Source organism: Kwoniella europaea, chromosome 1, assembly GCF_036810445.1.
Source record: "Kwoniella europaea PYCC6329 chromosome 1, complete sequence".
Lineage (NCBI taxonomy): Eukaryota > Fungi > Basidiomycota > Tremellomycetes > Tremellales > Cryptococcaceae > Kwoniella > Kwoniella europaea.
Window position 1 is genome coordinate 7,554,805 of NC_089487.1, and position 24,135 is coordinate 7,578,939.

General features: G+C 44.7%; 11 protein-coding genes across 11 annotated transcripts; 7 read left to right on the forward strand and 4 right to left on the reverse strand.

The window, feature by feature from the left end:
- Positions 1-33: 33 nt before the first annotated feature.
- V865_002876 (uncharacterized protein) lies at positions 34-407 on the forward strand (the record flags this gene model as incomplete). Its single annotated transcript, XM_066226675.1, has 2 exons — positions 34-250; positions 337-407. The coding sequence occupies 2 exons, from the start codon at positions 34-36 to the stop codon at positions 405-407; spliced, it is 288 nt and encodes a 95-aa protein (XP_066082772.1).
- A 381-nt stretch (positions 408-788) lies between these two features.
- On the reverse strand, positions 789-1,550 carry V865_002877 (uncharacterized protein; the record flags this gene model as incomplete). The annotated part of the gene is made up of 3 exons (XM_066226676.1): positions 789-824; positions 910-1,281; positions 1,386-1,550. The coding sequence occupies 3 exons, from the start codon at positions 1,548-1,550 to the stop codon at positions 789-791; spliced, it is 573 nt and encodes a 190-aa protein (XP_066082773.1).
- Positions 1,551-2,789: 1,239 nt separating this feature from the next.
- Positions 2,790-6,928, forward strand: V865_002878 (uncharacterized protein; the record flags this gene model as incomplete). The annotated part of the gene is made up of 5 exons (XM_066226677.1): positions 2,790-2,935; positions 2,996-3,873; positions 3,945-4,010; positions 4,067-4,300; positions 4,371-6,928. 5 exons carry the CDS (start codon positions 2,790-2,792, stop codon positions 6,926-6,928), a joined length of 3,882 nt encoding a protein of 1,293 aa, XP_066082774.1.
- Positions 6,929-7,278: 350 nt separating this feature from the next.
- Positions 7,279-8,530, reverse strand: V865_002879 (uncharacterized protein; the record flags this gene model as incomplete). Its single annotated transcript, XM_066226678.1, has 3 exons — positions 7,279-7,537; positions 7,652-8,198; positions 8,269-8,530. The coding sequence occupies 3 exons, from the start codon at positions 8,528-8,530 to the stop codon at positions 7,279-7,281; spliced, it is 1,068 nt and encodes a 355-aa protein (XP_066082775.1).
- Positions 8,531-8,856: 326 nt separating this feature from the next.
- Positions 8,857-10,173, forward strand: V865_002880 (uncharacterized protein; the record flags this gene model as incomplete). Its single annotated transcript, XM_066226679.1, has 3 exons — positions 8,857-9,062; positions 9,136-9,502; positions 9,616-10,173. The coding sequence occupies 3 exons, from the start codon at positions 8,857-8,859 to the stop codon at positions 10,171-10,173; spliced, it is 1,131 nt and encodes a 376-aa protein (XP_066082776.1).
- Positions 10,174-10,577: 404 nt separating this feature from the next.
- On the forward strand, positions 10,578-11,873 carry V865_002881 (uncharacterized protein; the record flags this gene model as incomplete). Its single annotated transcript, XM_066226680.1, has 1 exon — positions 10,578-11,873. The coding sequence occupies one exon, from the start codon at positions 10,578-10,580 to the stop codon at positions 11,871-11,873; it is 1,296 nt and encodes a 431-aa protein (XP_066082777.1).
- A 650-nt stretch (positions 11,874-12,523) lies between these two features.
- On the forward strand, positions 12,524-13,749 carry V865_002882 (di-trans,poly-cis-decaprenylcistransferase; the record flags this gene model as incomplete). Its single annotated transcript, XM_066226681.1, has 5 exons — positions 12,524-12,748; positions 12,830-12,972; positions 13,070-13,186; positions 13,283-13,544; positions 13,624-13,749. The coding sequence occupies 5 exons, from the start codon at positions 12,524-12,526 to the stop codon at positions 13,747-13,749; spliced, it is 873 nt and encodes a 290-aa protein (XP_066082778.1).
- A 180-nt stretch (positions 13,750-13,929) lies between these two features.
- Positions 13,930-14,592, reverse strand: V865_002883 (uncharacterized protein; the record flags this gene model as incomplete). The annotated part of the gene is made up of 1 exon (XM_066226682.1): positions 13,930-14,592. The coding sequence occupies one exon, from the start codon at positions 14,590-14,592 to the stop codon at positions 13,930-13,932; it is 663 nt and encodes a 220-aa protein (XP_066082779.1).
- A 387-nt stretch (positions 14,593-14,979) lies between these two features.
- V865_002884 (uncharacterized protein) lies at positions 14,980-19,375 on the forward strand (the record flags this gene model as incomplete). The annotated part of the gene is made up of 9 exons (XM_066226683.1): positions 14,980-16,800; positions 16,863-17,044; positions 17,110-17,227; positions 17,366-17,899; positions 17,975-18,697; positions 18,774-18,797; positions 18,869-18,927; positions 19,001-19,109; positions 19,226-19,375. 9 exons carry the CDS (start codon positions 14,980-14,982, stop codon positions 19,373-19,375), a joined length of 3,720 nt encoding a protein of 1,239 aa, XP_066082780.1.
- Positions 19,376-19,803: 428 nt separating this feature from the next.
- On the reverse strand, positions 19,804-22,406 carry V865_002885 (uncharacterized protein; the record flags this gene model as incomplete). Its single annotated transcript, XM_066226684.1, has 8 exons — positions 19,804-20,352; positions 20,436-20,603; positions 20,667-21,087; positions 21,179-21,365; positions 21,432-21,580; positions 21,645-21,760; positions 21,852-22,114; positions 22,238-22,406. 8 exons carry the CDS (start codon positions 22,404-22,406, stop codon positions 19,804-19,806), a joined length of 2,022 nt encoding a protein of 673 aa, XP_066082781.1.
- A 540-nt stretch (positions 22,407-22,946) lies between these two features.
- Positions 22,947-23,987, forward strand: V865_002886 (uncharacterized protein; the record flags this gene model as incomplete). The annotated part of the gene is made up of 5 exons (XM_066226685.1): positions 22,947-23,018; positions 23,099-23,208; positions 23,265-23,425; positions 23,498-23,695; positions 23,833-23,987. The coding sequence occupies 5 exons, from the start codon at positions 22,947-22,949 to the stop codon at positions 23,985-23,987; spliced, it is 696 nt and encodes a 231-aa protein (XP_066082782.1).
- Positions 23,988-24,135: the final 148 nt, after the last annotated feature.

The following is a 24,135-nucleotide window of genomic DNA, read 5'->3' on the forward strand; positions in this document are numbered from 1 at the left end:
ATGTGTCATATCATATCATGTAAACCATACAAGATGTCTCAGACCATACACCTCACAATTGGCAAAGATCTCCTCCAGCGAACACATCTTCTCAACCCCAAGTATCACGAGTGGGAAGCGGGCATAGAACTTCATCGTACTCCCGAAGTCTTCATCAGACCTCCGAAACAGCCAAGATCAAGCGAGGATCAAAGCGATGTGTTACCTACCGGTATCATCCCTTCCATAGAGAGTGTTCTCGAAAGAGCTAGTAAGTGAAATGGCTGTCCTCTAGCTTATCCATAGTCACCACAGCTATCTTTCGCCACAAGGGCTAACTCAATGTGAGGTTCGTAGCTCTCTGGCAGACTCCGTCTCACGCTCTACAGAATCATCCTCATCAAAGACGAGGATCGGAAACGTATTGATGGAGAATATAAAAATGTAGATTGGTCTTTTGTCTGCTAATTACATCTACTTGATCTCGATAAGTGATTATTCGAGCAGATTTTGCGAGTCAACTGTAATTGCGATATTAGCGATATGTATGTATCCATGTTTTCATGTATGAGTGCAGAGAGATCACATGAAAACTTTCAATCAGATAAACGCATAGATCTTTGTACCCATTGATCAGTCAGTCAATATATGGTGCATGAGGAAAACGTAACATCCCTTGAGACGACTATAAGCATATTCTAATTCTGCTATAGATCGTCTTCGTCTTCTCCCAATTACCCCTACTCCAAGTGCAAGTCCGATCCAAAACCCTGAAAACAAACCATACGTATATACTAATGACGATGAGCTTATTTGTGGGTGGACTTGATCTTGAAACCTCTCGACTATTGAGTGACGAAAGATATGTCAGCGATGTCTCACAAGTACGACTTCATGCGTATGGGATGGTAGGATAAGACAGAGACTCACCTTTCTTCTACCTCGAGCTTGTTCGAATTTCCTACCCTTTGAGGCGATGTAAGGTTTACCACCCTTGAGGGGACCACCGAAGTGTTTGACGGCCTCTCTGACGTTTCTCTTTCCTCTGAGTAAAACGGTGTTGGATCCGGTAGGAGCTCGGAGGGCAAGTTGGTCGAGGGTGATGGCCTCACCACCAGCAGCTACGATTCTTTCCTTGGCGGCGGTAGAGAATTTCAAAGCGGCGATGGAGAGTTTAGGGAGTTCGGGTAATCGTTCGTCATCAAGGATGGTACCGACAGTGACGATGGTCTTTGAGTTGTCGGGGTTGGAGTTTTTGGTTTCCTTGACAATTCGGGAGAGGGAGATAGGGGGTCGGTTGATCTACGAAAACACAAAAAACACACACAAAAGTCAACAACGAATTCCGAATCCCATCTTCTCTTCTACTACGATATTCCTGAAATCTGCAAAGCAATCCAACCCACCTTGCTCATAAACAATCTCTTGAGGATGACTCGGTTGAATTTAGAGTCGGTTCTTCTAGCCAAGAATCGGTAGAGCTTGACAAGCAAGAGAAGGTAAGGATCCTCCGACTTGGGAGCAGATCGGTTTCCCTTTTTGACGTGGTGGTAACGGAGATCGATACCCATCTAATGTAGTTGATTATGAAGCAGAGTACAGATGAAGTGGGCAGACGAGGGAAAGGTTGAATGAGCAAGGAAGAGAAAATTTCGTCAGCATTCAATACCTCCATATTGACATTCTCATCTCATTCTTCGCCCTCCAATTCATCCTATCCAAAGATACCTGTTCTTCACCGCGTATGTTTGAGCTCCTGGTACCACATCCACCTATGCTATATGTCCTCATTTGATCTATGTGCTTAGATGTCGCGTATGTTCTCCAAAATTTGCTGTAGCTATTCCTCCAACGATAATCTTCCTGTTCCATTTCCTTTCTACCCTTCCCCTCCATGTGTACGACGATAGAAGTATCACTCACTTTGTTAGCTGATTTATATGAACCTACCGAGGATGAAGTAGAAGGTGAATGATAAACCTCTAAATAATTGAACAAAGTATCGACAGTGACAGGACAGGAGCCAGCATCCACCCAAACCACCTGGTACTGTACAGTCAAGCTCTTTACCACCAAAACTAAGCAAATCTGACACATGACGGAGAATCGCGAAACACCGTTGGTGCTTATAGAAGACAACGCTGTGTGGCGCGGTCTTCCATTTTCGGCTCTAAGTTCATGCTCTTTTATCACCGATGTGAGCGATTGGCTTTATGCCGTTGTTTGGTTCCTTCTTTGTGCCTGAAGAGGAATCGGGCGTCTCCGGTTACTTCGGGTTGAACGATAAACAAGGATACAAGGATACATCATTGATATGTTCAAGCTTTCTTCTCGTTCTGCAGTGAACACCCATACATTCATCACATCAGATCAATCAGAATGGCAGATGACAAGAGATGTCTACATCAAGCTACCCTCAAGAAGCCAGGAGAAATAATTATGAGGGATATGACGCTACTCAGATATATCGGTTTCATTCTCGGCTGATAGTAAATCGCCACCCAACTGAACTTGCCTTTCCATCAATTCGATAACATTGTCAGGTTGAGTGATGTTCTACTTTTCCATGTCTGTACTCTTGGGCCAGACTTTTGACTGTACGATGACATGACAGGTGATGTGGTCATACATCATCTCGAGATATTCCCCCCTTCTTGTTGGATCTCACAATCATTGATATCAAAGTTAACTCACACCTCGACTCAAATTGATACTTGACCAATTATAAGCCACCTGTCTTCTCACAACTCGACTTCCCAAATCATTAGCGTCACATTGAATCTCATTACATTGACAAGAACATACTCAAAATGGGCGAGGGGGAAAGACGAAGGGCATATCAGCATATATCAAGAATGGATCATATCATTCAACATGGTCGAAAAATTGCTCTTCTCGTCTTACTATCGACTGCTCAAGCTGCTAAAACCGTAGAGGGGAGCAAAGTCACACCCCGGTGAGTAATATCTCACTTGACCATAAGGAATCATAACCTTTGCTAAGTTTCATCACTCAGATGGGGTCATGCGGCAGCTTACATTCCTTCCCCACTCACCCTCATCATTCAGGGTGGTAAAACCGACCCATCATCTTCTTACACCTATTCATCCTCACCCAATACCGGCGAGACACTCATACTCCCTCTCACATCTTCATTCTCGACTTCATCTGCACCTTTCACATCCCTCGATTTACCATCCGCTCCCAATTCAGCGTGGCATACACTCACACCTTTATCTTCCGAAGAAGAAGGGAGTTGGAAGTTACTATCATTCGGTGGTGATGGAGGTACCGCCGAAGCTGTTCAGACAGGTTCAAATTCAGCTTGGATAATGGATGTCAAGACCGATGGACTGAATGTGGATTACACAAGACAAGAAAGCGGGAATGGTCAACCTATGAGAAGGATCTATCATTCCGCTTCTTCCATTTCGGAAGATGGGAAAGTGTATATTACAGGAGGACTGAAAGACGATGGTTCAGGAGTAACCTTCTCGGATGTTTATTCGTTCGACTCGTCAACATCCTCTTTCTCGCCATTACCTAGTCTACCTATAGGGCTATATCATCACTCCTCAATACTTCTTCCAAATGGGACTTTGCTTGCTCTAGGTGGAGCCTACACTTCACCTTCCACTGGCGGAGCAGCACTTCAGCCTTATTCTACGGTCTACTCCCTGGACACCACTTCCTCGTCAGCTAGCTGGACGGAGCGACAGATATCTGGAACGGTACCTGAGGGGAGAAGAGGTGCGAGCCTGGTGACGATTGAGGATGGAACGAAAGCTTTCTTGTTTGGTGGAGCGAATGCTGGATTAGGGGAGGTGTACGGTGATGGTTGGGAATTTGACTTGGCGGACGGAACATGGAAAGAAGTCACCCCAACTGGACAAGGTGAGTCATCTCCCTATGTGACATCTGTCTCTCCCTTGCCATCAGGAATGAAGCTTATCGTAATACATCAGGCCCTACAGCACGGTATGATCATACTGCCGTGGCTATAGGTGGGAATCAAATTGCTGTCTTTGGAGGTGAGTCCAACTTCAAGCTGAAGTAGTATCATTTAGCTGATCTGGTGTTCCGTCAGGTTACGGTGATGGAGGACCTGCTGATTTGACTCTGCATATTTGGGATACCTCGACGAGCTCCTGGATCAACGATTTCACACCTATTCCTACGTCTTCGACATCGACCACCTCAACAACCTCAAGTGGTAAGTCCGTAGATCCAAGCGGTATCTCCACTTCCCACATAATTGGAACAAAGACAAAGTCTGCATCGGGGTTAGAACATACACCCTCAGATGCGACTATCGACTCCTGTGCGTGGTGTCCACCGATGATATACCTCTGACACTCCGGGCTTGTGCTGATCTCTGCGGTTTTCCACAGCTTCCGCTTCCCCTTCTTCTTCAAGTACATCTGCACCGACCGATGCTGGCGCTCATAGTCATCCCCTCACGCTTCCAATCAAAATCGGTTTAATCCTTGGTATATTCGCCGTGATCGGATTGTTGGTGGGGTTATGCCTGTGGAGATGCCTTCGACGCCGAAAAGCCAAACAAGCCGCGATACTAGCTTCCCCTTGGCCTGCCAGTGGATCCAGAGGCAGAACACCTTCAAGGCCATATGGATCAAGGAAGAAAGGTGGAGAAGGATTGATGGAACAGCTCAGTCCTGAAAACCCTCTTGAAGGTGGTTACGAAGCTTGGGGCTTAAGGGAGAAGGGTGCGTCGATCGGTTTAGGAATGGGAGCTATTGGAGCTACTCTGCATAGTATCTCCAGTAAATTCAGTGGAAAGAAGGAAGACCCCTATGCGGAGCTTCATGATGATCCTTCCGAAGAAGTAGGTGGACCCCTCAGAAAATCGTCGAGAAGGATTGGAGATGGTATTAGATTACTTGGACCTAGACCACAACGGGAAAAATCACTCTACTATTCACCTGAGAAACCAGCTAGGAAAGCTAGTATCATACGAAACTCGAGAATTGACATGCTCGGAGGAGAGGATATGCCCAATTACGCTGCTGGAACTAGCTCAAGGAACGTGGAAGGTGAAGACGAAGATGGAGATTGGGTGATCGATTCAGATGAAAGCGGCAGAAATTGGAAATCTGGTAAATCGTTGCTGAATAATCGACAATCCGACGATGAAGACCAAGATCCATTCCATGATAGAGAAAGTTCTTTCGACGATGATGCTCCGATTTTACCTCCCTTGAGAGTCCGAGGTGGACCAGTCCCCACGCCTCATGACTCACGGAGTGATCTGGGTACTTTCGACGAAATTGCAAGTACGTCCAACCCTTATTCTGAACTTTCAAGAAATCCACATTCCGAATTATCCAGAAACCCTCATTCGGACGTATCAAGAAATCGATTATCTCACAATTCATCGTTGGAATATCATCTACCGAGCTTATCACCTTCCGACCCACTTGATCTTACTGGTTTACTAGTTCCTCCATGTGATAATAGGTATTCGCAAACTTCCATACCTACTTCTGCTCGTTCAGGTAGATCAGGTAGATCAGGTCAATCGAATGCTCTTTCGGATGCTGAAGAAGGTATGATATCCGAGGCAAGATATCTTCACTCTCAATCGCCTACTTTGGTCTCACCCGTTGAGACAGCGTATGTACCGATCAAAAGAAGTGAATCGTTTTTCCGCAGAATGGCAGCTGGAGGAATCACTTCATTGTTGTCATCTACCAAATCGAATTCTTCTTCTTCTCAGAAGAAAGAATTGGATATACGTGATCCGGCACCTCAACCTACGCTCTGGCCCGTGATGTCAAGTGAAAATGTCAATATACCTGCAAGACCTTCCCAAATTTCACCTGGAAGTTCCAGTCACCCTCCAACAAGTTGGAGAGGCGATACGCTCGACTTGCCATTAACTTCGAACGAACATGGTAAAGGACCGAGTTTATCATCGTTAAATTCAGCTAAATCAATGAGAGATATGGTGTTAGTGCAAAGGGAAACGACAACTTCCTCAGTGGAAAGTGAAGCTACCATAGAGACAGAAACAGCCTCTTCTCCTGCCGATCAAACTCAAACACAAGTACACAGAAAAGATGAATCGGATGGGACATTAGTTAGAGCCGAAGAAAGTGATTCACTCTCCCCGTTGCCTTCTGGACCCTCTACTTCGGTAAATCCTCTTCGACCGGATGGAGCGGGACATTACAGATCTGGTAATGGTCAAACCACTTTCGATGACGGTGATTCAGGATTAGAAGCTCCAGGTGAAATAGTATTTAACGGTGCGGATTTCGCTTCGCCACCTATGTTGCCGATAAATGATTTTGCTTCAATACCATCTGTTTCAAGACAGAAAGCGGTAGACCTGGACACGGAGCACGATAAAACACCTAAACAATCCTCTTTACGACCAACCCCTTCTCCAACCACACCTAAACGAGCGATCTCCAGAACGCTCAATACCACAGTGATTGATGAAGCATCTTTACCTCCTTCTGGATCACCTGTACCATCCCCTTTGGTCCAACATCGTCGACCGGTCAGAGACGTTGTCAATTCCATCAACAGAAGAGGAAATTCTACCCCTTTCAGCTTACTTAGTCCCATGTCGAATTATTCGCCTGCTATTGATCGAAAATCATCTTTGTCTTCGAATATCACTGGATCGTCAGTTGTTATGCCGACAAAGCCAAGATCGACGTCTAGTGGACAAGGGGAAGGGCAAGATCGAGATCCTTTCGGTACTCCTAGACCTAGACCTAGCTCATCAAAGATACAAAGACCAGTCACGGTACATGGATTACCCGATGCAGTATCGAGTTCGACTATGAGCAAGAGGGTATCATCATCGTCGGCTGATAAGAGACCTACAACCATGTGGGAAGTGATCAAGAAAGAACAGCTCAGAGTGGCCAATCCGGATCAAAATCAGCAGAAGAAGTTTAGTGGGATCGATAAATGAGAAAAGAATGAGGAGGATGGCATGCGTGTCTTCTATTATTTGGAAAATGGTTGTGGTTTACCGTTTCTGATTTTATCTAGCCGCTTCGCGTATACTTAACGAATTTGACGAGTCCTTGGGTAACTTATCTTCCTGTTGTTGATCCAGATACTGTAGTTCCGTAGATCATAGTCGAATCACTGTATTTACATTTCATGTATAGAGACATTTTTTATTTAAACAGTTGAAAGGATACAGACAGTACGAGTAACTATATTTACACATGATATCGCTCTGAAGGAAATGGCTCTACCTGTTGGTGACTTACACGTACTATACAATCCTAATTACTTAGATTATCTATACATGTATCATTGAATTCTGGGCAAAGCGATAATTCTCTTAAATGATTCTATCCTTGCTTTTTCACCTCTCAGAAACATCTTAGCCTGTATTTCTGCCTCTTCACCCGGCTCGTAATTATCGCTGGCGAGAACCAAAACATCGAAAAAATTACAGATTCTAACCTTGCGAGATTTCTTATCGTAAAAAATGTTTAAAGCTACTAATTCGGTATTATGGATAATCTGGTGAGAATGCAAGAGATCGTATGATTCATACACTTTTCGCCTGTATAGATTGATTTGAAATATCAGCAAACAGCAAACCAAGCACAGTTCGAAAACAATCTTGGAGTAGTTTGATTTGGTTCAATGATCGTGTGTTCAACTGAACAGTACTCACCAGATATCATCACTTATACTATCATCATGTATACTCTGCCAACCATTCCCCAATACCTCCCCAGGATCATCTAATATCATCGCATATAGATCTATCATAATCCAACTGCCTTCTCTACATGGATATCTAGCGTGAAAGGTTCCATTGTAATTTGGGACGGTGTCTTTGAATTCGTTAAGTGATGGAGCATATTTCTGATAGAACCATGCTTCTCGCTGTACACCTTTCTTAGCCTGCGTGAAGGAGAATCGTTCGATTGTATCACAATAGGCTGGTCGGATTCTTGGACATTCTTTAGGGAAATGCTGAGCGACGGACAACTGGAGGATGACGTGTCGTTGATCAGATGAATTACTGACCTTTGCTCGGTATACATCCCAAAGATGATTTCGACCGATATATTGAGTGGCAGTCACTTGTGTAGGTTTGCCCGGTTCGTCAGCAACCTCAGGTATGTTTGTGACGTCTGCCGAGGGAGTGTTTGCAGTTCGTGCGAAAGAAGTTGTCGTGGTCGATTCAGGAGGCTTGAAGGAGGATAAGACAGTCCCTGTGAATGTATCATATCCGTATTAGCTGATTGGCAATTAGTATTGGGAAAGCTTTTGGGCTAGGCTTACTCGTGATATGTGTGTTTAGACTCTCTACACGACCGCCCATGAGCGAGAATTCCTCCCCTTTCGGGTCATGAGACTTTGCTTCCGCCAGGTCTGGATCGATGGCCGACTGGGGGTCTGCAAGATGGAAGGTCCTCCGCAGGGCAATACCATCGGGCTGCCATAGTAGACAGGGATGGACAATTCGCTCTTGTTGCCGCGGTTGCTGAATCACGGCATCATGGTCAAGTTTGAGCCACACGATGTCGGGGAGAAACGTCGCCATGATGTGAGCAGTAAGCAGAGGTCAACGATCATCTTGTCATTCCAGAGCTTCGACGCAAGAGTGCAGAGTGCAACTTTTCAGTCCATGGCGACTCAGCTAGGTGCTAGGTGAACAGATCAGAGTGAGGCTTGCTGGCATGAGCATGCCAATTTAGGCACACGGGTTACAAGGCAATGCGGAAGTGGAAGTCCCCGTGCCCCCCGTGCCTATCTCATCTATCGTAAACAAGCCAACTCATCGATATATATACATGTATACACCCTTGAACTGGTGTTTTGATCATTGACTTCAAGCAGGTTGTAATTGTCAAAGCTTATGCGACCAGCATGTTGCGACACAGACTATCTGCGGGTCTTTTGAGACCAAGTGACGCGCTTCGGTCAGCCTCTCCTCGAGCGATTGTGACGAGACCCAGATCTCGGTCACTGGCTTCAGCAGTCTTATTGTCCAGTCAGAGGAACTGGAAGAATGAGACGGTGGTCACGCTGAAAACAGAGTTGAAGAAGAGGGGTCTTTCACAACAGGGCAACAAGTGAGCTTTCCTATATCTATATCTCTATCATAGCCACACACATATACTGATGCAGATCTTCATCACATCGCAGAGCAACATTGATTTCCCGACTCGAATCCGCCGAACAATCCTCGCTTCTCGGCCCTCTCCCTCCTTTCCCTAACGGTGCAAGGGGTCTGTCTACCACAGCTTCCATCAATCAACCACCCAAATCTGTGGAAGGTTCAACATCCGGTTCTGGTCCAGTCACCTCCGAAGTTCCCAGTGTCACTTCTACAGGACCACAAATTTCATCTCAGAGGACAGAAGCTAGGAAAGTCGATCCGATTGAACCTGATAAGATCACGGTCGCACCTGGTTTACCTAAATCCGATGTGGCCGCTACCAAAGATGTCAGTGAGAAGTTGGATGTGAGGTTCCCTGGTAGTCAGGCGGAGAAAGATATCGAGCAGGTTATTGTGAGTATTCTATATTCATCCCCTTCTTTCGTAGTCGACTCGCATATGGTGCTATCAGCATTTTCCTTAATTCCGAATATGATACTAACTTTGATCTTCGTACTCCAATACAGCCCCTCACACCCGATAACTTCTCATCAGGCACCACTACCGACTCCGCTCCTTCCCTCTCTGCACCAAAGGTCCTTACCGTAGCATCGGCTTCTACGCATTTGGAAGGCGGACCAGTTCATGGTGTGCACGAATCGCACGACGCTCATTCATTGGAAACTGAATCTTCTGAACCTTCCCTCAAAGACATTCCATCTTTCACTGCCGCTTTTAGCTCATTGATCACTGCTCCTGGTAAAGCATGGTCTAACGCTGGAATCAAATTACCCGAAATCAATTTGCCTAAATCTACCGAGGGTCAGAAGGAGTACAGATCTGAGAAAAGGAGTTTAAACGATGATGAGAAAAGAGGACTGTACGTACTTGCTGGTGTCATCGGTTTAGGATTAACTTTAGGTGGAGGAAAGAAAGCTAAGAAAGATAAAAAGGGGTTGGAAGATAAGGTGGGAGGTGCCGTAGCTGGTAGTGGTATATCAGGAGCGAAGACCGTGAAAGGTGATGCTAAGTGGGAGAATGCTAGCGGAGCGGGTGTGGTAGGATATGGATCGAGAAAAGATTAGGGGCGAGAGAATTAATAGCGGTGTCCATAGCAGTTGATGTCAAAGCTTATTCAGTATGTCTGGTTTGCTACCTATGTAACCTATCCGTGTGTGGTGTGTGTTTATCTTTCCTTCGTTCAATCAAGACCAGCATCGGACATTATCTCCTTACACCCATGAGTCGAGATTGAGTGGGACTTGTTTTCAGTTCAATGATATTCTACATGTCAATCCTCCGTATCCTCCCGCACGGTCTTCCGTCCAAACAATGCAAGCACAACATACAAAGGCTGTTGAGTATACCTTACAGTCATTGCTCTTCAAAACTCCAATCTATCGCATAATCCTGCTATCTAACTCACATTATCTTAACATTAACTAATCATTGCTCCTTTACACCTACTGCGCCTTTCCCATCGATCAACATGTCCACTCTAGGCGGATTTCTCGACTCCAACCAGCTCAAAATCCAAAGAGACCAAGCTGAGTATACTCCATCTACTCGATCCATGACCGCTACGGGCTTCGTCCGTCTCATGGGTTTTGCCGATGTTGGCCAGGGGCCACGTGAAGCACCCGAGGAGCATGCCTTAGGTTTCTGGGTCAAGACGAACGATAATTCATTATCCTCTTATAATTTAAACTTACCTTTGAATGAGAAGGATGTGGAGGATAAGGTTTTAGAAGCGGTATCGGAGCTGGTAGAACCATGGAGAGTGGATGTGGTATCTGAAGCAGAGCATATGAGCCAGGCTAAGCTCATCTTGTCTGAATGCTTGCTGATGAAGAGGATTTTCAGTCCTGCGCTGATGAAGCGGCATTTCAATAGCGTTCCGAATGAATCCCTTGCGACTCTGAATGCGATCGAACTTCTCCCTATGCCCCAGAGTACCCAGCTGGATCCATCAGATGGTCTGTCAATCCTCAAAGCAGCTGAGCAGAAACAATTGGAGCTTCTGACAAAAAGAGGAATGTTGGATGTTGATTTCGTCAATAGGAACAGATTGGTGAGTTTGATCCGGGCCTTGACTCCTTCGGCATTGCAATCCAAGTCCGGAACACCCGATCAGGTGTTTCTGACTTCAGGAAAGGATGGGAGAAAGGCGGCCCTGCTGCTAGTTGAGGTGAAGAACGGTGGACCGAATTTGCTGTCGCAGCTGTGCAAGGCCAGAAGGGATGCAGGAAAGACAAGGATATGCTTAATGGAGTCAGAGGCTCTCCTGGACAATCCCTCTGCCAACGTACCTCGAAGACAGAGGTCGGACGCTCCACCACCTTCTGGACTCAGCTCAGCATCAATCTCTGAAGAGGAGGCAGGAAATTTGGATGTTGAGAGTTTCTCGAAGAGCTTCTCAATCTCTATCAAAAGTGAGTTACGTTCATTCGATCAGCGAATCTCTTGTCAGGTCGTAGAAGCTATGCTGGCCTACGGGCAGCAGAGGCTTGTGCTTACCACGATATACGAGAGTGTTCTTTGCGAGCTTGATGTAGCGTCTTCGACCCTTTCCTACTCTCAAGCAGTCCAGCACTATGTCATGCAAGGTGCTCCTAAGCCACGAAGATCGTCTCTCATCGGAACTCTGACACACAAGATGTCACATTCGACTCTGCGAGACAGGTTACGTCCTCGTCGGCTTCCCACCCCGACTCGACTAGACTACGGCAAACCTGTCACGATGAGAAGGTTTTTGGCGACATTGCTGTATAATTTGTCTCTTTGAGCGTCACTCCATCAGTTCTGTGTCAGTCCCTCACAGATCTTTCTGGATTCATGACACTTCTTATCTCTCCTGAAACACTGTTCCTCTTGTCGCTTCGTCCGATAATTCTTCGCTACGCTTCATATTACCTTTTCAACCTTTCGCTCTTGTGATAAGCATCACTCTTTTGTAATATGCGCTCTTTTGCTGCTCGATCTTCTATGGTGATACCCTTTCCCAACATCAATCTACATTATCCTTCAGACGCCCCATTGGTCAAAATGATGATCTACTGTTGGAAAATGCAATCTGGAATTGCAACCGACGAGCAGCGCAATCTTTTCGAAGAGACAGCTAAAGCGGCAGTACCGATCTGATTGACCTCTATATGTATATACCACAAGATGTATAGGCCTCGCAATGCATCGCATTCTATTCCAGTCTTTGTACAACTGCGACTGAAGTACATGCATGTTCGCAGATTGTCGTGTAAGTGTCAATTATATTGCATCTGCGCCACAAACGGTAAGATTATTCGAAAATTAGAACACGAGTGATTTTAGTTTTGGATACCACGCCAGATCCAAATATCCTGAACGTTATGTTTGTCAAGATTCCATGACTTTTTGGGATACGTCGATCTGCTCAACAAACGATCCAACTCGGTAGGGATGAACGCAAATACTCATACAATCGAGGCCTCCAATCTCTCCCTACTGAGTCGCATCATACATCTCTCATTTTCAGTGGCTACTACCGTACTCCTCTACCTCATCTCCCTCGGACCCATCCCACAACATGTCGGATTCGTCATGGACGGGAATAGACGGTATGCGAGGGGACTAGGGAAAGAGGTATCAGAGGGACACGGTGAAGGGTTTGCAGCTCTCAAGAGGGTGAGTGAATATAGTTTATAGTTCGATCAAGTAAAATTGAGGTGAGACTCAGAAGCTGATATCCCTTTGTCCTCAACGTAGACCCTAGAAATATGCCTTCGACTTCGGATACGAGTGGTATCAGTCTATGCATTTGCAATCGATAATTTCAGCAGATCCGAGAATGAAATCTCAGCTCTGATGAGGTTGGCGAAAGATCGTTTAGCAGAATTATGTCAACATGGGTGAGTTGACTCGAATATACACATGACATGTACCAGATACGATACAACACACTACTATTCACTAAGGTGATTGACTGAGTATTTGGTACTTGTGTAGAGCGCTACTAGAGGAATACGGAGTACAGATCAAATTCATCGGACAGATATCTCTATTCCCACCTGACGTGCAACAGGCTATCAAAGAGATGGAAGAGATGACTGCGGGACATAAGAAGTGAGTATGGCCTATCCGTCTTGTCATGGTGATTACCCAAACCTCTCTATCAATATCTTTGGTATGTCATCGTTGCTGACATACGTTACTTTCTAGCGGCGTATTGAATGTTTGCTCACCATACGCTTCCCGAGATGAAATTACCACTTCGATTCAGAACACTATCAGATCTGTCTACAATGGCGACTTAGAAATAGATCAAATCACTTCTACCACCGTGTTCAACAACCTTGGCACTTCCCAAGCTATCTCAAAGGTCAACTCGAGACTTTTCAAAAGACCAGAAGAAAGCGGGAAATTAGATATACTAGTCAGGACGTCGAACGTCAAGAGATTGAGTGATTTCATGATGTGGCAAGTGAGTTATCGCAATCCATTCTGGTCAGAAGTCATTTAATACAAAGGTAATGTTGTCTGACTGGTGAAACATCCGTTAGGCATCGGAAGATACCCAGTTGCACTTCGTCAATACTTTTTGGCCGGAATTTGGCTTGTCCGATATGATACCTATCTTATTAGGTTGGCAGCAGAAACAGTGGATAAAACAATTGGGTTGGGACTGAGGACTGTCAGTCCATGGATCAGTAGATATAGAGTAGATCTTGGATTGAATAAGAGGGTGTTGTAAACTGTGATATACGGAGTGATGCATGGTATTATCTTACAATATGAGTTGTGTTTATGTTATATATGCAATTTGAACCCATCTAACCTCTAACCTCTACCCTTAATCCCAAGACCACCTAATCGCAACTCCCATCTTCCGGACCATCTTTCCACCTCCTATCCAGATTCTTGATACTACATTCAAACAGTGGTTTATTCAATTTCTTATTCACCGTGTTATGTCTCTCACATAACCACCTCATGAAATCTTCTCTATTCTTCACTTCTGGCGGATTCTGGCGGATGTCTTTTTGGAAATCTTTAGCACACCATGAACAAGGGTAGAAGATCGACAATGATTCTAGGAGATTGGTTATTTTAGATTGATGTATTTCGGTAGGGTTGGAAGGGTAATATGAAGCTGTGGTGTGAAGGAAAGTCCATGTGGATCGACCTAATGATGCGGTATCAGGTGGACAATTGCTCCTGTCCACTTCTACAGGAGCAAGAGTAGGATTATTCGATGATGATGCTTGAGAGTTGTTGAGGAGATTTGCGAATCCGGCCATACTCATACCTTTCAAAGCTGTTTTACCCTGACTGGAAGTTCCATCTGACGACTGCGTCTGCTGCTTCTTGTTGATTTTTGCGAAATCCTGCCATGTATTACAGACTTTACAGACTTTTCCGTTCTCATCTAAGATCAGACCTGGGGGCAGGTGAGGATGGGTTTCTTTTGTAGTTCGACGAGGTTCGGAAGATACCTGAGGATCAGACGTCGATATGGGTGGTACAGTCATGTTTATTTTAGCTGATATCGTTGCCTGTCTTCTCGAAGATGAAGCTGAGATCTGTGCTGTGTTGATGATCGGGGATGGAAGTCCTGTAAGCATGTGTATATGGAGGTGTTAAAGTCGATTAGTCATTGTTTGTCTCGTCTCCTCCACCAGCCAGGGACAGGGATGCGATTGCGATGTGAAATGAACATTACGAGTACTTGCGCGACGCAACTGATATTGATTTCTTGGTCTCCGTCGTTGTTTTTGTCTTTGTTTCTTATATGCACACTTGGACAGGATACACTATACAAGTAAAGACCCTTGCGGAACCATCACAACGAATTGACCTTCTCCTACCTATGACACTCGATCGTGAATATCTGGGAAAATAAAAAGGATGGAATTGAAATGACAAACCGTCCCCCTTCTCCTTTCCACAACCTCCGACATCCTAAATCTACCAACATCAAACATCCTCTACCTCCTCCTCCGATCACTGGTGGATACTCACAGCCCTTCAATGGCAATCACTGTCAGGTAATCAGTTTACAAGAACGAGAGTGTACAGACAATCCTTCAGACAATGTCATCTCTCAAAAGAGGAATAGTACAGGTGTAACAATATCACGAGAGAAGGAGGACAACAATGTATCTGTATCTGTATCTGTCTCCAATCCAGCAAGACCAGTACCATCAACTAGCAAGCGTAGCGGAGCTAGAAAGATGACCGAGAATGGAGAGAAGGTGCCTCGACCGGATGCAGCCTCTAAAGGGTCTGGAATGAGGTCAAATACGAAGAAGTCATCGGATTCAATGCCTGGTCCTGCTACTACCTCTACCCGGAAACTCACATCGCTCGATCTCTTGCCAAGTACTAGTGCTTCCATTCCTGCCAATTGTAGAATGGGTGATGCCTCTCCTTGTGAAACAGCGTCCGATCACCCGAATGTCGAGAAACAACCCATCTCGAAATCCCAGAACCCTCGCCCGTCGAGAACTATTTCCGGTTCACAACCCTCTCATAGCTCCGATGGTCAACACCAAAATGTCCCATCTTCTTCTCTTCCTGCTCAATCTTCTGCTCTTCCCGCTCAATTGGCTTCCCGCCCAAAACAAGTCAATGTTCCCCCTCGATCGGCAGGATTAGAACCTGCGAAGATAATCCTCAAGATCACACCCACTGTATTTTCTTCTTCTCAGCAAGAATCACTCGCTCGACCGCCGCAGATTCAGACCACTCCCAACGCTCGAAAGCGAAAGCTGGATATTCCCAATACAGTTCCGGGTACATCGTCTCGACGCCCCATTTCTACTCATTCCGGTTCCAACCCCAAACTCCTAATATCTTCTCGATCCGCGAACTTCGAACCTTCAACGGCAGCCCCTCCGACCGCGCCGACTTCATTACTTACTGGGAAAGCTGTCGCTAAATCGCCGCAGACTAAGGAGATTGACACCTCACGACAAAGAAGATTGGATACCGGCAATTCGTCTCAGGATAAATCGTCAAAACACTCTATTTCTGCTAAACCCGCCTCCCACCTCAAACAAGTGGTGGCTCCTCCTCAGTCGGCCGGGACCTCAACAACACCCTTACCAGTCCCATCGATCTTGCCCCCTGTTGGGAAAATATTCATCGAATCGCCTCCATCTCAGGCTAGTACCAACATACGAAAAAGAAAGTTGGATATCAGTAAATCATGTCAGGATGGATCGTCAAAACGTCCCAAACTTGGACTTGGACTGGCCGAACACACTAGGCCTCGAATGACAGCGGACGTCATCGATTTGACCAATATCGATGATGACGATGATGGAGATGGGGATGTAGATATGCAATATATCGATCATCGCTCGCCGTCAACAAAGGTGAAACCCGAACGCGTATCACCTCGCACTCATTCTCGAAGATCAAAGCCTCAGCAACGATCGAATATCCAAACTTCTCTTGATGATCCTATGGTGGATGCGATTGGTGTAAACCCTCAAGATGATGTACGACGTCAATCACCTCCCCATATTTCCATACAGCAGATCGATCTTACTAAGCCTCTTGATTCAGATGAAATTTGGAAGATCGCCTGTAATACCCATGACAGATTCTGGACATTGTGTTCAAAGAAGCTGGTGGTTTCCGGTGAAGAGTTCGGGGGTTCTTCCGAATGGAAGCGAAGATTGAAGAATATAAAGCAAAGTCAGGTCAGAGAGAATGATCGGAAGAAGATGCCAGTGAGTCCGTCATACATCTAACAAACATCCGGGTGCATACTGAATATATAAACAAATCATAGACGAGAAGCATCAAGCAGAGTCTTCCATTCTTACCTCGCAATCTGAGGGCTGGTATTACTCACTTATCAAGACTCGGATTCCCATATCTCAAAAATAAAGATACTGCGAAAATCATTGCACCGAAGTGCTTTCAACGGTTCTGGGACGAATGGGACAATAGGGAGGGCAACGTGCAAATATGGTAAGTCTACCGCCTACCCTTATGGCTTATCTATCGGAATACTGATCTTATGCGATGATTGTCAGCCGAGAAACACGAATACTGGTGGTGAAACTTGGCCGATTTGAATTTGACAATGCATACATACCCGCTGTGAGCGGACCCAAACCTGATTCTGTGACGATCTCATTCCTTCGGGGTGGTGTAAGTGGATCATTCCTCTTTTTGTGATTACTTTCCCTTTTTATTTCCTGTTAAATCATTACATTGTCGAGGTCACATATCAATGGGAAGAGTATCGAGGAATGCTGATCGACATGGGTGCGTACGGTGCGATAACAGATTACAGAACCATTGTTCAGAAAGAATTTCCGATTGAAAGATTTCGAGTTCCACCCAACCGGAATGAACATCTATGCCCCATTTCCAATAGAATACTCGCGTTTGTACGGAGACCGTTCCCCTCTTTCTATGCGCGCGACTTTCCGTTCGGGCAATCAACTCTGGAAACATGTTTTCCTTTCGGAGAGGATTGGCCATATAGAACCGAATGGAAATTTCGTTACGAGATGTGAACCTATCACTTTACGCACTACCACCATATCTGATCAATCGATCTTGCGGTTGCTGCCGCCTCCCATATGGGCTGTCGATCCAGCACCTCCTCTTCGGCCGTTACCCAGGAAAATAATCGATAAACCTTCATCTTGCGATCATACCCAAGTGAGGTTTACAGATAGTGCGGGTGGATCGCATCAACGTATTTGTGGTTTAGATGATAAATTAATAGAGAAGCTTGATAGTGAGGAGGAAGTGGCGACATATCTTGCTGTGATTCATGGAGGTAATTTTCAGGTTAGAAGCAAACGGGAAGAGGTGAGTTCATCTCTCGTTTTCTCCTACTTTTACTGTTCAGAAATACTGAACCTGAACTTGCTTCCTTTCCTTCAGGCCGATGGTCGTAAAGTTGCTCATGTCGAATTATTGCAAATTGGTCTTGCAACTGAGGAACAACCCATTGAGGATGATGTACGCAGACAAAATGTCACTGGTGAATATCTTGATGGAATTTTATCCACCGCGGACCTCGTGAGAGAACCCTTGACGGAAATCGGGAACTTCACCGCGGGCTCACCCTTGCTCAACCCCGCACCATCTCGGAATGTCTCGAAAGTTTCCGAGTACGATGTCCCCACGGATGATCTACCGTCGGAGCAGCAGTCCTTGCCCAATGTCCCTCCTATCCCCCGAATCGAAATTAACAACGCATTGTTGGTTCCTGGACCTCGTACTGAGCAAGTGAAGGAGAAAAGCTCCACACCTGTAATTACGGTACCAGCCCTTGGACCGTTGTCTATTACTATCACAGATGCTGGGAGCGCTACGAAGGGCAATGATACCATTGATACCATCAAGGATGTGCCTCAAATTGATACGATTGTCGTTGAATCCCTCAAAGATACCCTCTCGACGATTTCCGATATAGAGAAAGATGCTCAGACAATGAAACCTACTTCGAATGGATTAGCTGGACCGTACATGTCTGATCGGAATAACGAATATACGAACTGGTCAACTCGGATTGATCCAGGTACGTTGGCTGACCTGTTTCCTGCGCTGGACGAAGTTTGGGATGGAGGGAAGATCAGACATCTGATAAGGGATCATGAGGAGGTAAGGGTGATTCTGGTTCTCCTCTTGCGAGAAGTACCGTGGGAGATGAAACTGATAGTTGGGGACTTTGCGACAGGCGGTGATATGGACGCGGTATCATGTGAGTGACTGAATTGACACGGAACAGTGATCGGATAGCTGATAAATGGGTTGTTCGGTGTGATAATGCAGCTTACGGAAGGTCAACGGTTCTTGGCTTGTTGTTGGAATCGATGGGTATATGAGAAGGGGTGAGTTCATCGTTGTGAATCTTGCTTTTAATCCATGAAATATCATTAAACTGATGGGTATGGTAATGACTAGACCGATACCCGTTTCAAGTAGATTGAAATACTATCTATCATTCATCGAAGCCTATGGGCAGGTTATGATTAGAGCGGGAATAACCAGAGAGATAGGTGATCTTTTACAGGTAAGTTTGAGCTCCTACTACCTGCGTCCTGCTCCCATGGCATCAAACAATATCAATTGAGTTGGTATTGAATTGACCTTCATGTTGATGGATTGAATTTTTTGTTATCTTTACAGATTCATTGGAGAGATAAATATATATCTTTGAAGGAGATGGGAGAAGTATTGAAAGTTTGGAATGAGATTTCAGGATTTCATGCAAAATTGAAAGAGGCAAGGGAGGATAAACAGAAAGAGAAAGGAACGAGGCCAATCACACGGAATTAATGTATAACGGTAATGATTATAATGTTGATTTGATATGACTTAATCAAGAAGGAAGGAAGACGAAGATGACGGAGTTGAAAAAATATTGTTTGTATCGCATTGTATTGTATCTTTTACTCTATGCTGCAAGTTGAACATCGCGTCAAAATAGACAAGCTAATTTATAGATTAGATCTACATGTTGTCATCTGGTACAGTTGCAATTGATTCTAACAATAACGAAAGATGGGATGGGAGTAGATGATTTGGTGACATGCACAATGTATAATGTGCAATGTGCAATGGAAAATGTACAATGTGCGATTTATCATTTTGAATGATCGCAATGTAGATTATCTGACATGTTTAAGCGGTACTAGATTGCATAAGAGCGACAAGCTATTATGGTAATACAACATAAACAATTAAGACGAAATACTCGTATGTGATTACATGACTTTCTGTTGTTTATTCTCCCCATTACCATTACTCAGATCATCTTCTGCTCCTCTCTTCATACCCATATTTGGACCTCTGGGAGGTACCCTGCCCGTCAAAGCAGGAGCGAACGGTACACCTCTTCCTCTCCCACCACCTCCCCTAAATCCACCTCGTCCTCTGTTCATCCCGAATGGTTGATGATGTTGTTGTTGTTGATGATGTTGTTGGTGGAAAGGCAGTTGATTACCCATTCCCATGTTCATCCCCATGTTATCCATCATACCCATACCCATGTTCATACCCATATTCATCCCCATGTTCATGTTCATTTGGTCCATCATCATCATGTTCATTCCCATATCGTTAAACTGATTTTGCTGTCCGAATCCACCATTTCCTATTTGACCTAATGGTACGTTCGGTGCGCCACCATTCCCACCGTTATTCAGATTCATCATTTGTAATTTCAATAATTGAGTTTGGAGTAATGCGATTTGCTGGTTTAAGATGTTTCGAGCTGGAGGTAGAAGCGAGGGGTTTAATAACATTTTCTTGGCCTACATGATAGATACGAATGATATATATTTTTAGTTAGTAAGTCTACAAGATCTGAGTTTACATGATAAAATCTTTGACTCACCCCCATAAGATAAGTATTTATCACTTGCGGAGTCAGATTATCTAGATCAACCGCTTGCCCGTTTGCTGCTATCATTTGATTTTTAGGTTGTTGGTCGATATCAGATCCATTCAGATTAGGTCGAGGGTTCTTTTCTGCCTTGGTAGGCGATATAGCACCTTCTTCGATCTATTCCGTTTCGTTCAAGCAACATTTAGCTCATTTTATACACAGCGCACATCTTCTACTCACCTCTTCATCACCTTTATCACCATCTTCTTGATTTTCCTCTATTTTGTCACCATCATTTTCGCCGTTTTCCTGTGCTTCTGCTTTTTCCTGTTCATCACTCTCCTTCTTCTCCTTGGTGGACCTCTCAACCTCACCTTCCACATACTTATTCACCTTGTCTCTCAATTCCTGATTTACTATCAACTTATCTAAGCTCTGCACCTTTGATTCGCACGTATAGCATTCGAATTCGTTCTCTAACAGATGATTCGTTATGCATTCTTCACAGAAACTGGTCTTGCAGCATGGCGTGGTGGTAGCTTCCCATATGAGTTTCTTGCATATTGGGCATATCAACGATGCGTCCAATGGTTGGGAATCACGGACGTCGGATCCAGTAAGTGCTCGTGGTTTCACAGCAGCTTGTTTCTGCCATTGACGTCTGAGGTCGAAAGATAAGTGGTCAGTATAGGTTCCTTGCATGGGTTTAGAATGATAGAATTGTGAGACGTGTACACAAGGAAAACACTCACTGATCAGGTACAGCACGTACAAAACCTCCATCAGCAGTCAACATTGCACCACCGCTTGAACCCTCTACTCCACCAGGAGTTTCAACAGTCTTCAAAAAACTCCTTGGAATACCTGTGACTCGGACGAATCGCTTTCGATCATTCGCACCTGGATCTTCATTATCCGGACAATTCTCGATCCAATGGCCTAGGCGATCACAGTATCAGCTGAGTCTGCACCTCTTTGTAATCAAGAATGAAGTTGAACACTCACCTTTTTTACCACATCGATAGCAGATATAACCAGCGGGAGGCTCTTTATCATGCTGTAAGCCGAAGTCGTATTTTTGGGTTGCAGCAGCTACGGCCGATCCGGAGGGTTTATTGGACCGTGCTGCTCGAACTGCTGGTGCTCGATAGCCTCTGTATAGTAAGGTCAGCGTAAGTCAACACCTAGTACGTCGTGACACGAAAGCGAAGTACTCACGCTGACATATCCTCTTGCATCTGTTCCCAAGTTTCCGCACCTTGTGCCAAAACAGCTGCTATCTTAGCATCTTCCTCTGCGTTCCCCGTTGAGATCGGTACGCTGAGTTCTGCAGGCTGATAAGGGGAAACAATCATCAGGATTTCACATTGATATGTTCACAAGGGTTTGTTCTGTGAATTTCCTCGAAATAGAATGCTAACTCACCTTGGCATCGTCCCTCCCATCGAATCTTTTGGACATACTTCCAAACGTACCCGCCGAGCCCCTTACTCCACCTATCCTGTTCTGCTTATCCTGCATTGCCTGTCTAGCATGAGACTCAATCCTATGATCACCCGTCAAGGCATCTGCAGCTGAAGTTCCCACTATATAATTTTGAGCATTACCTCTTCCTTTCGCTGATGAAGGTAATCTCCTGGCGATGAGGGATGAAGATCGAGGAATTTGATGATTATCATCTTTGAATTCTGCGAGTATGGACATAAGTCATCAGCATTTGCTCATTTTACTCAACTTCCGATTGTGTAGATACGAAGATATGTTAGGTTCTTGTAAAGCAGTGATTGGAGGAAAGGCAAGATGAAACATACCTTCTCCAGTAACATTATCATATACACCGATATCGAAATCTTTCCCATTACCCATTTTATTACCCAGTATAATCTCCCTCTTCAGATCGAATACTGAGATATGAGTTCCATCGAACGTCACTCGCTGCTCATTTCGACTGGCGCCCCAACGATAGAATACTGTTGACATGATGAATAAGAATTGCTGGACGAGTAATTTGTGAAAATCGACAATTGGTGGGTTGCCTTCCGTACACTACTAATTGAGACTTTTGGATGTTGGAGTAACCTTCTATTTACTTGTAGTAGCTCGAGCTTCCTACTACAGCTGCGAGAGTTGGATTGATAGGAGCGATCTGGTGGTAATTCGTTTGTCAAAGAAACTGTAAAGCGTCAAGGCGGAAAGAGTTGTCCCTCGTGGTGATTTGGATCTTTCGTCCTGGAGCAGCCGATGCCGTACTTCTCGGGATCCCCTCGGTCGCTGGTGGTGAAACTATTGGATTGTTGTGAAGGGGAGAGTTCCAGAAGAAGGAGGAGAGGCAAATTCAACCAGGCGAGATATACATATCCCTCCCAGTGCGAGGGAATTGGGCTCAAGTGTGTCGGATGAGCATTACGTAAGCGAATCTTCACTTAGCCGATAAGATGACACGTCAAGCTACTCAAGATGTGAACAGCTATTTACCTTTTCGTGAATATTTCTCTTTCCATCAACTAGCGAACTATCAACATGGTCAGGTCAACAACGATATTCAGAGTGCACGATGGACTGCCACTGGCTGCCAGTGTGGATGATGAGAGTGTTAGTATATCCATTAACCCAGGGATCGGTGTCAGAATAGTCCAAGGTCACAAAGCTAATCTATTATCTCATGGATATAGACGGAGAAAGCATTGACGGAGTACAAACAACAATCGAAATTGATCTTTAGAAGGTTAAATGCAAATAGTGAACCTGCATGTTCGATCGAATCTGGTCAATATACCTTACAGTAAGCGTTATATCATTCCACCAAGAAGATATTCGACTGATGTATGTTTGGTATAGTTACCTGATAGTGGACAAAGTCATTTACATGTGTATATGTGATTCCTCCTATCCCCGTAAATTAGCTTTCAGCTACTTGGACGAGTTGTCCAAAGAGTTTCAAAGGTCTTATGAAGGGAAGATAGAGGGTGTTACTAGACCATATGCATTTATGGGATTCGGTGAGTCAGAGTTTTTCCCAACACCGTCTCAGGGATCTACTAACATCGATGCATTATGATGAAAATGTGTAGACACATTCATATCAAAGACTACACGATTATATCGAGATTCTCGTTCTCTGACTCAGGGTGCTGGTCCAGCCGCTTCTGCCTCTTCCTCAAACCAACCTCCAAATCAACTTGATCAATTGAATGAGAATTTGAAGGATGTAACGAGGATAATGACCAAGAATATGGAAGATCTATTATGGAGAGGTGATTCTTTAGATCGTAAGTCGATAAGATAGATCATCCTTACTTCCAATTCAAACCAAAATAATGAAAATTCTTACCCAGGAGTGGTACCACACTTCAATGTCAAGGAGGTGTACAATTTGCTTACTTCTTGATACGTGATATGTACGTAGGAATGTCACATTTATCGACTTCTTTGAGATCTGAGTCTGCAAAATACAGAAAAGCAGCCAGGAATATAAACCTTCAAGCTCTGATTCGAAAATGGGCTCCAGTAGGAGGGATAGGATTCGTCGTCATTTTGTTTATCTGGTATAGGTTTTTCTAAGATGGATCACCACCTGAAGAATGGATTAAGTCAGACAGTGTGACGGTGGAAACCATGTTAAGCAGGTAAACTGGATTGAGTGTATTCCAGTTTTATAACCAGATTCTTAAATTGGAGGAAGAATCCATATGAATGATTACAACAAATC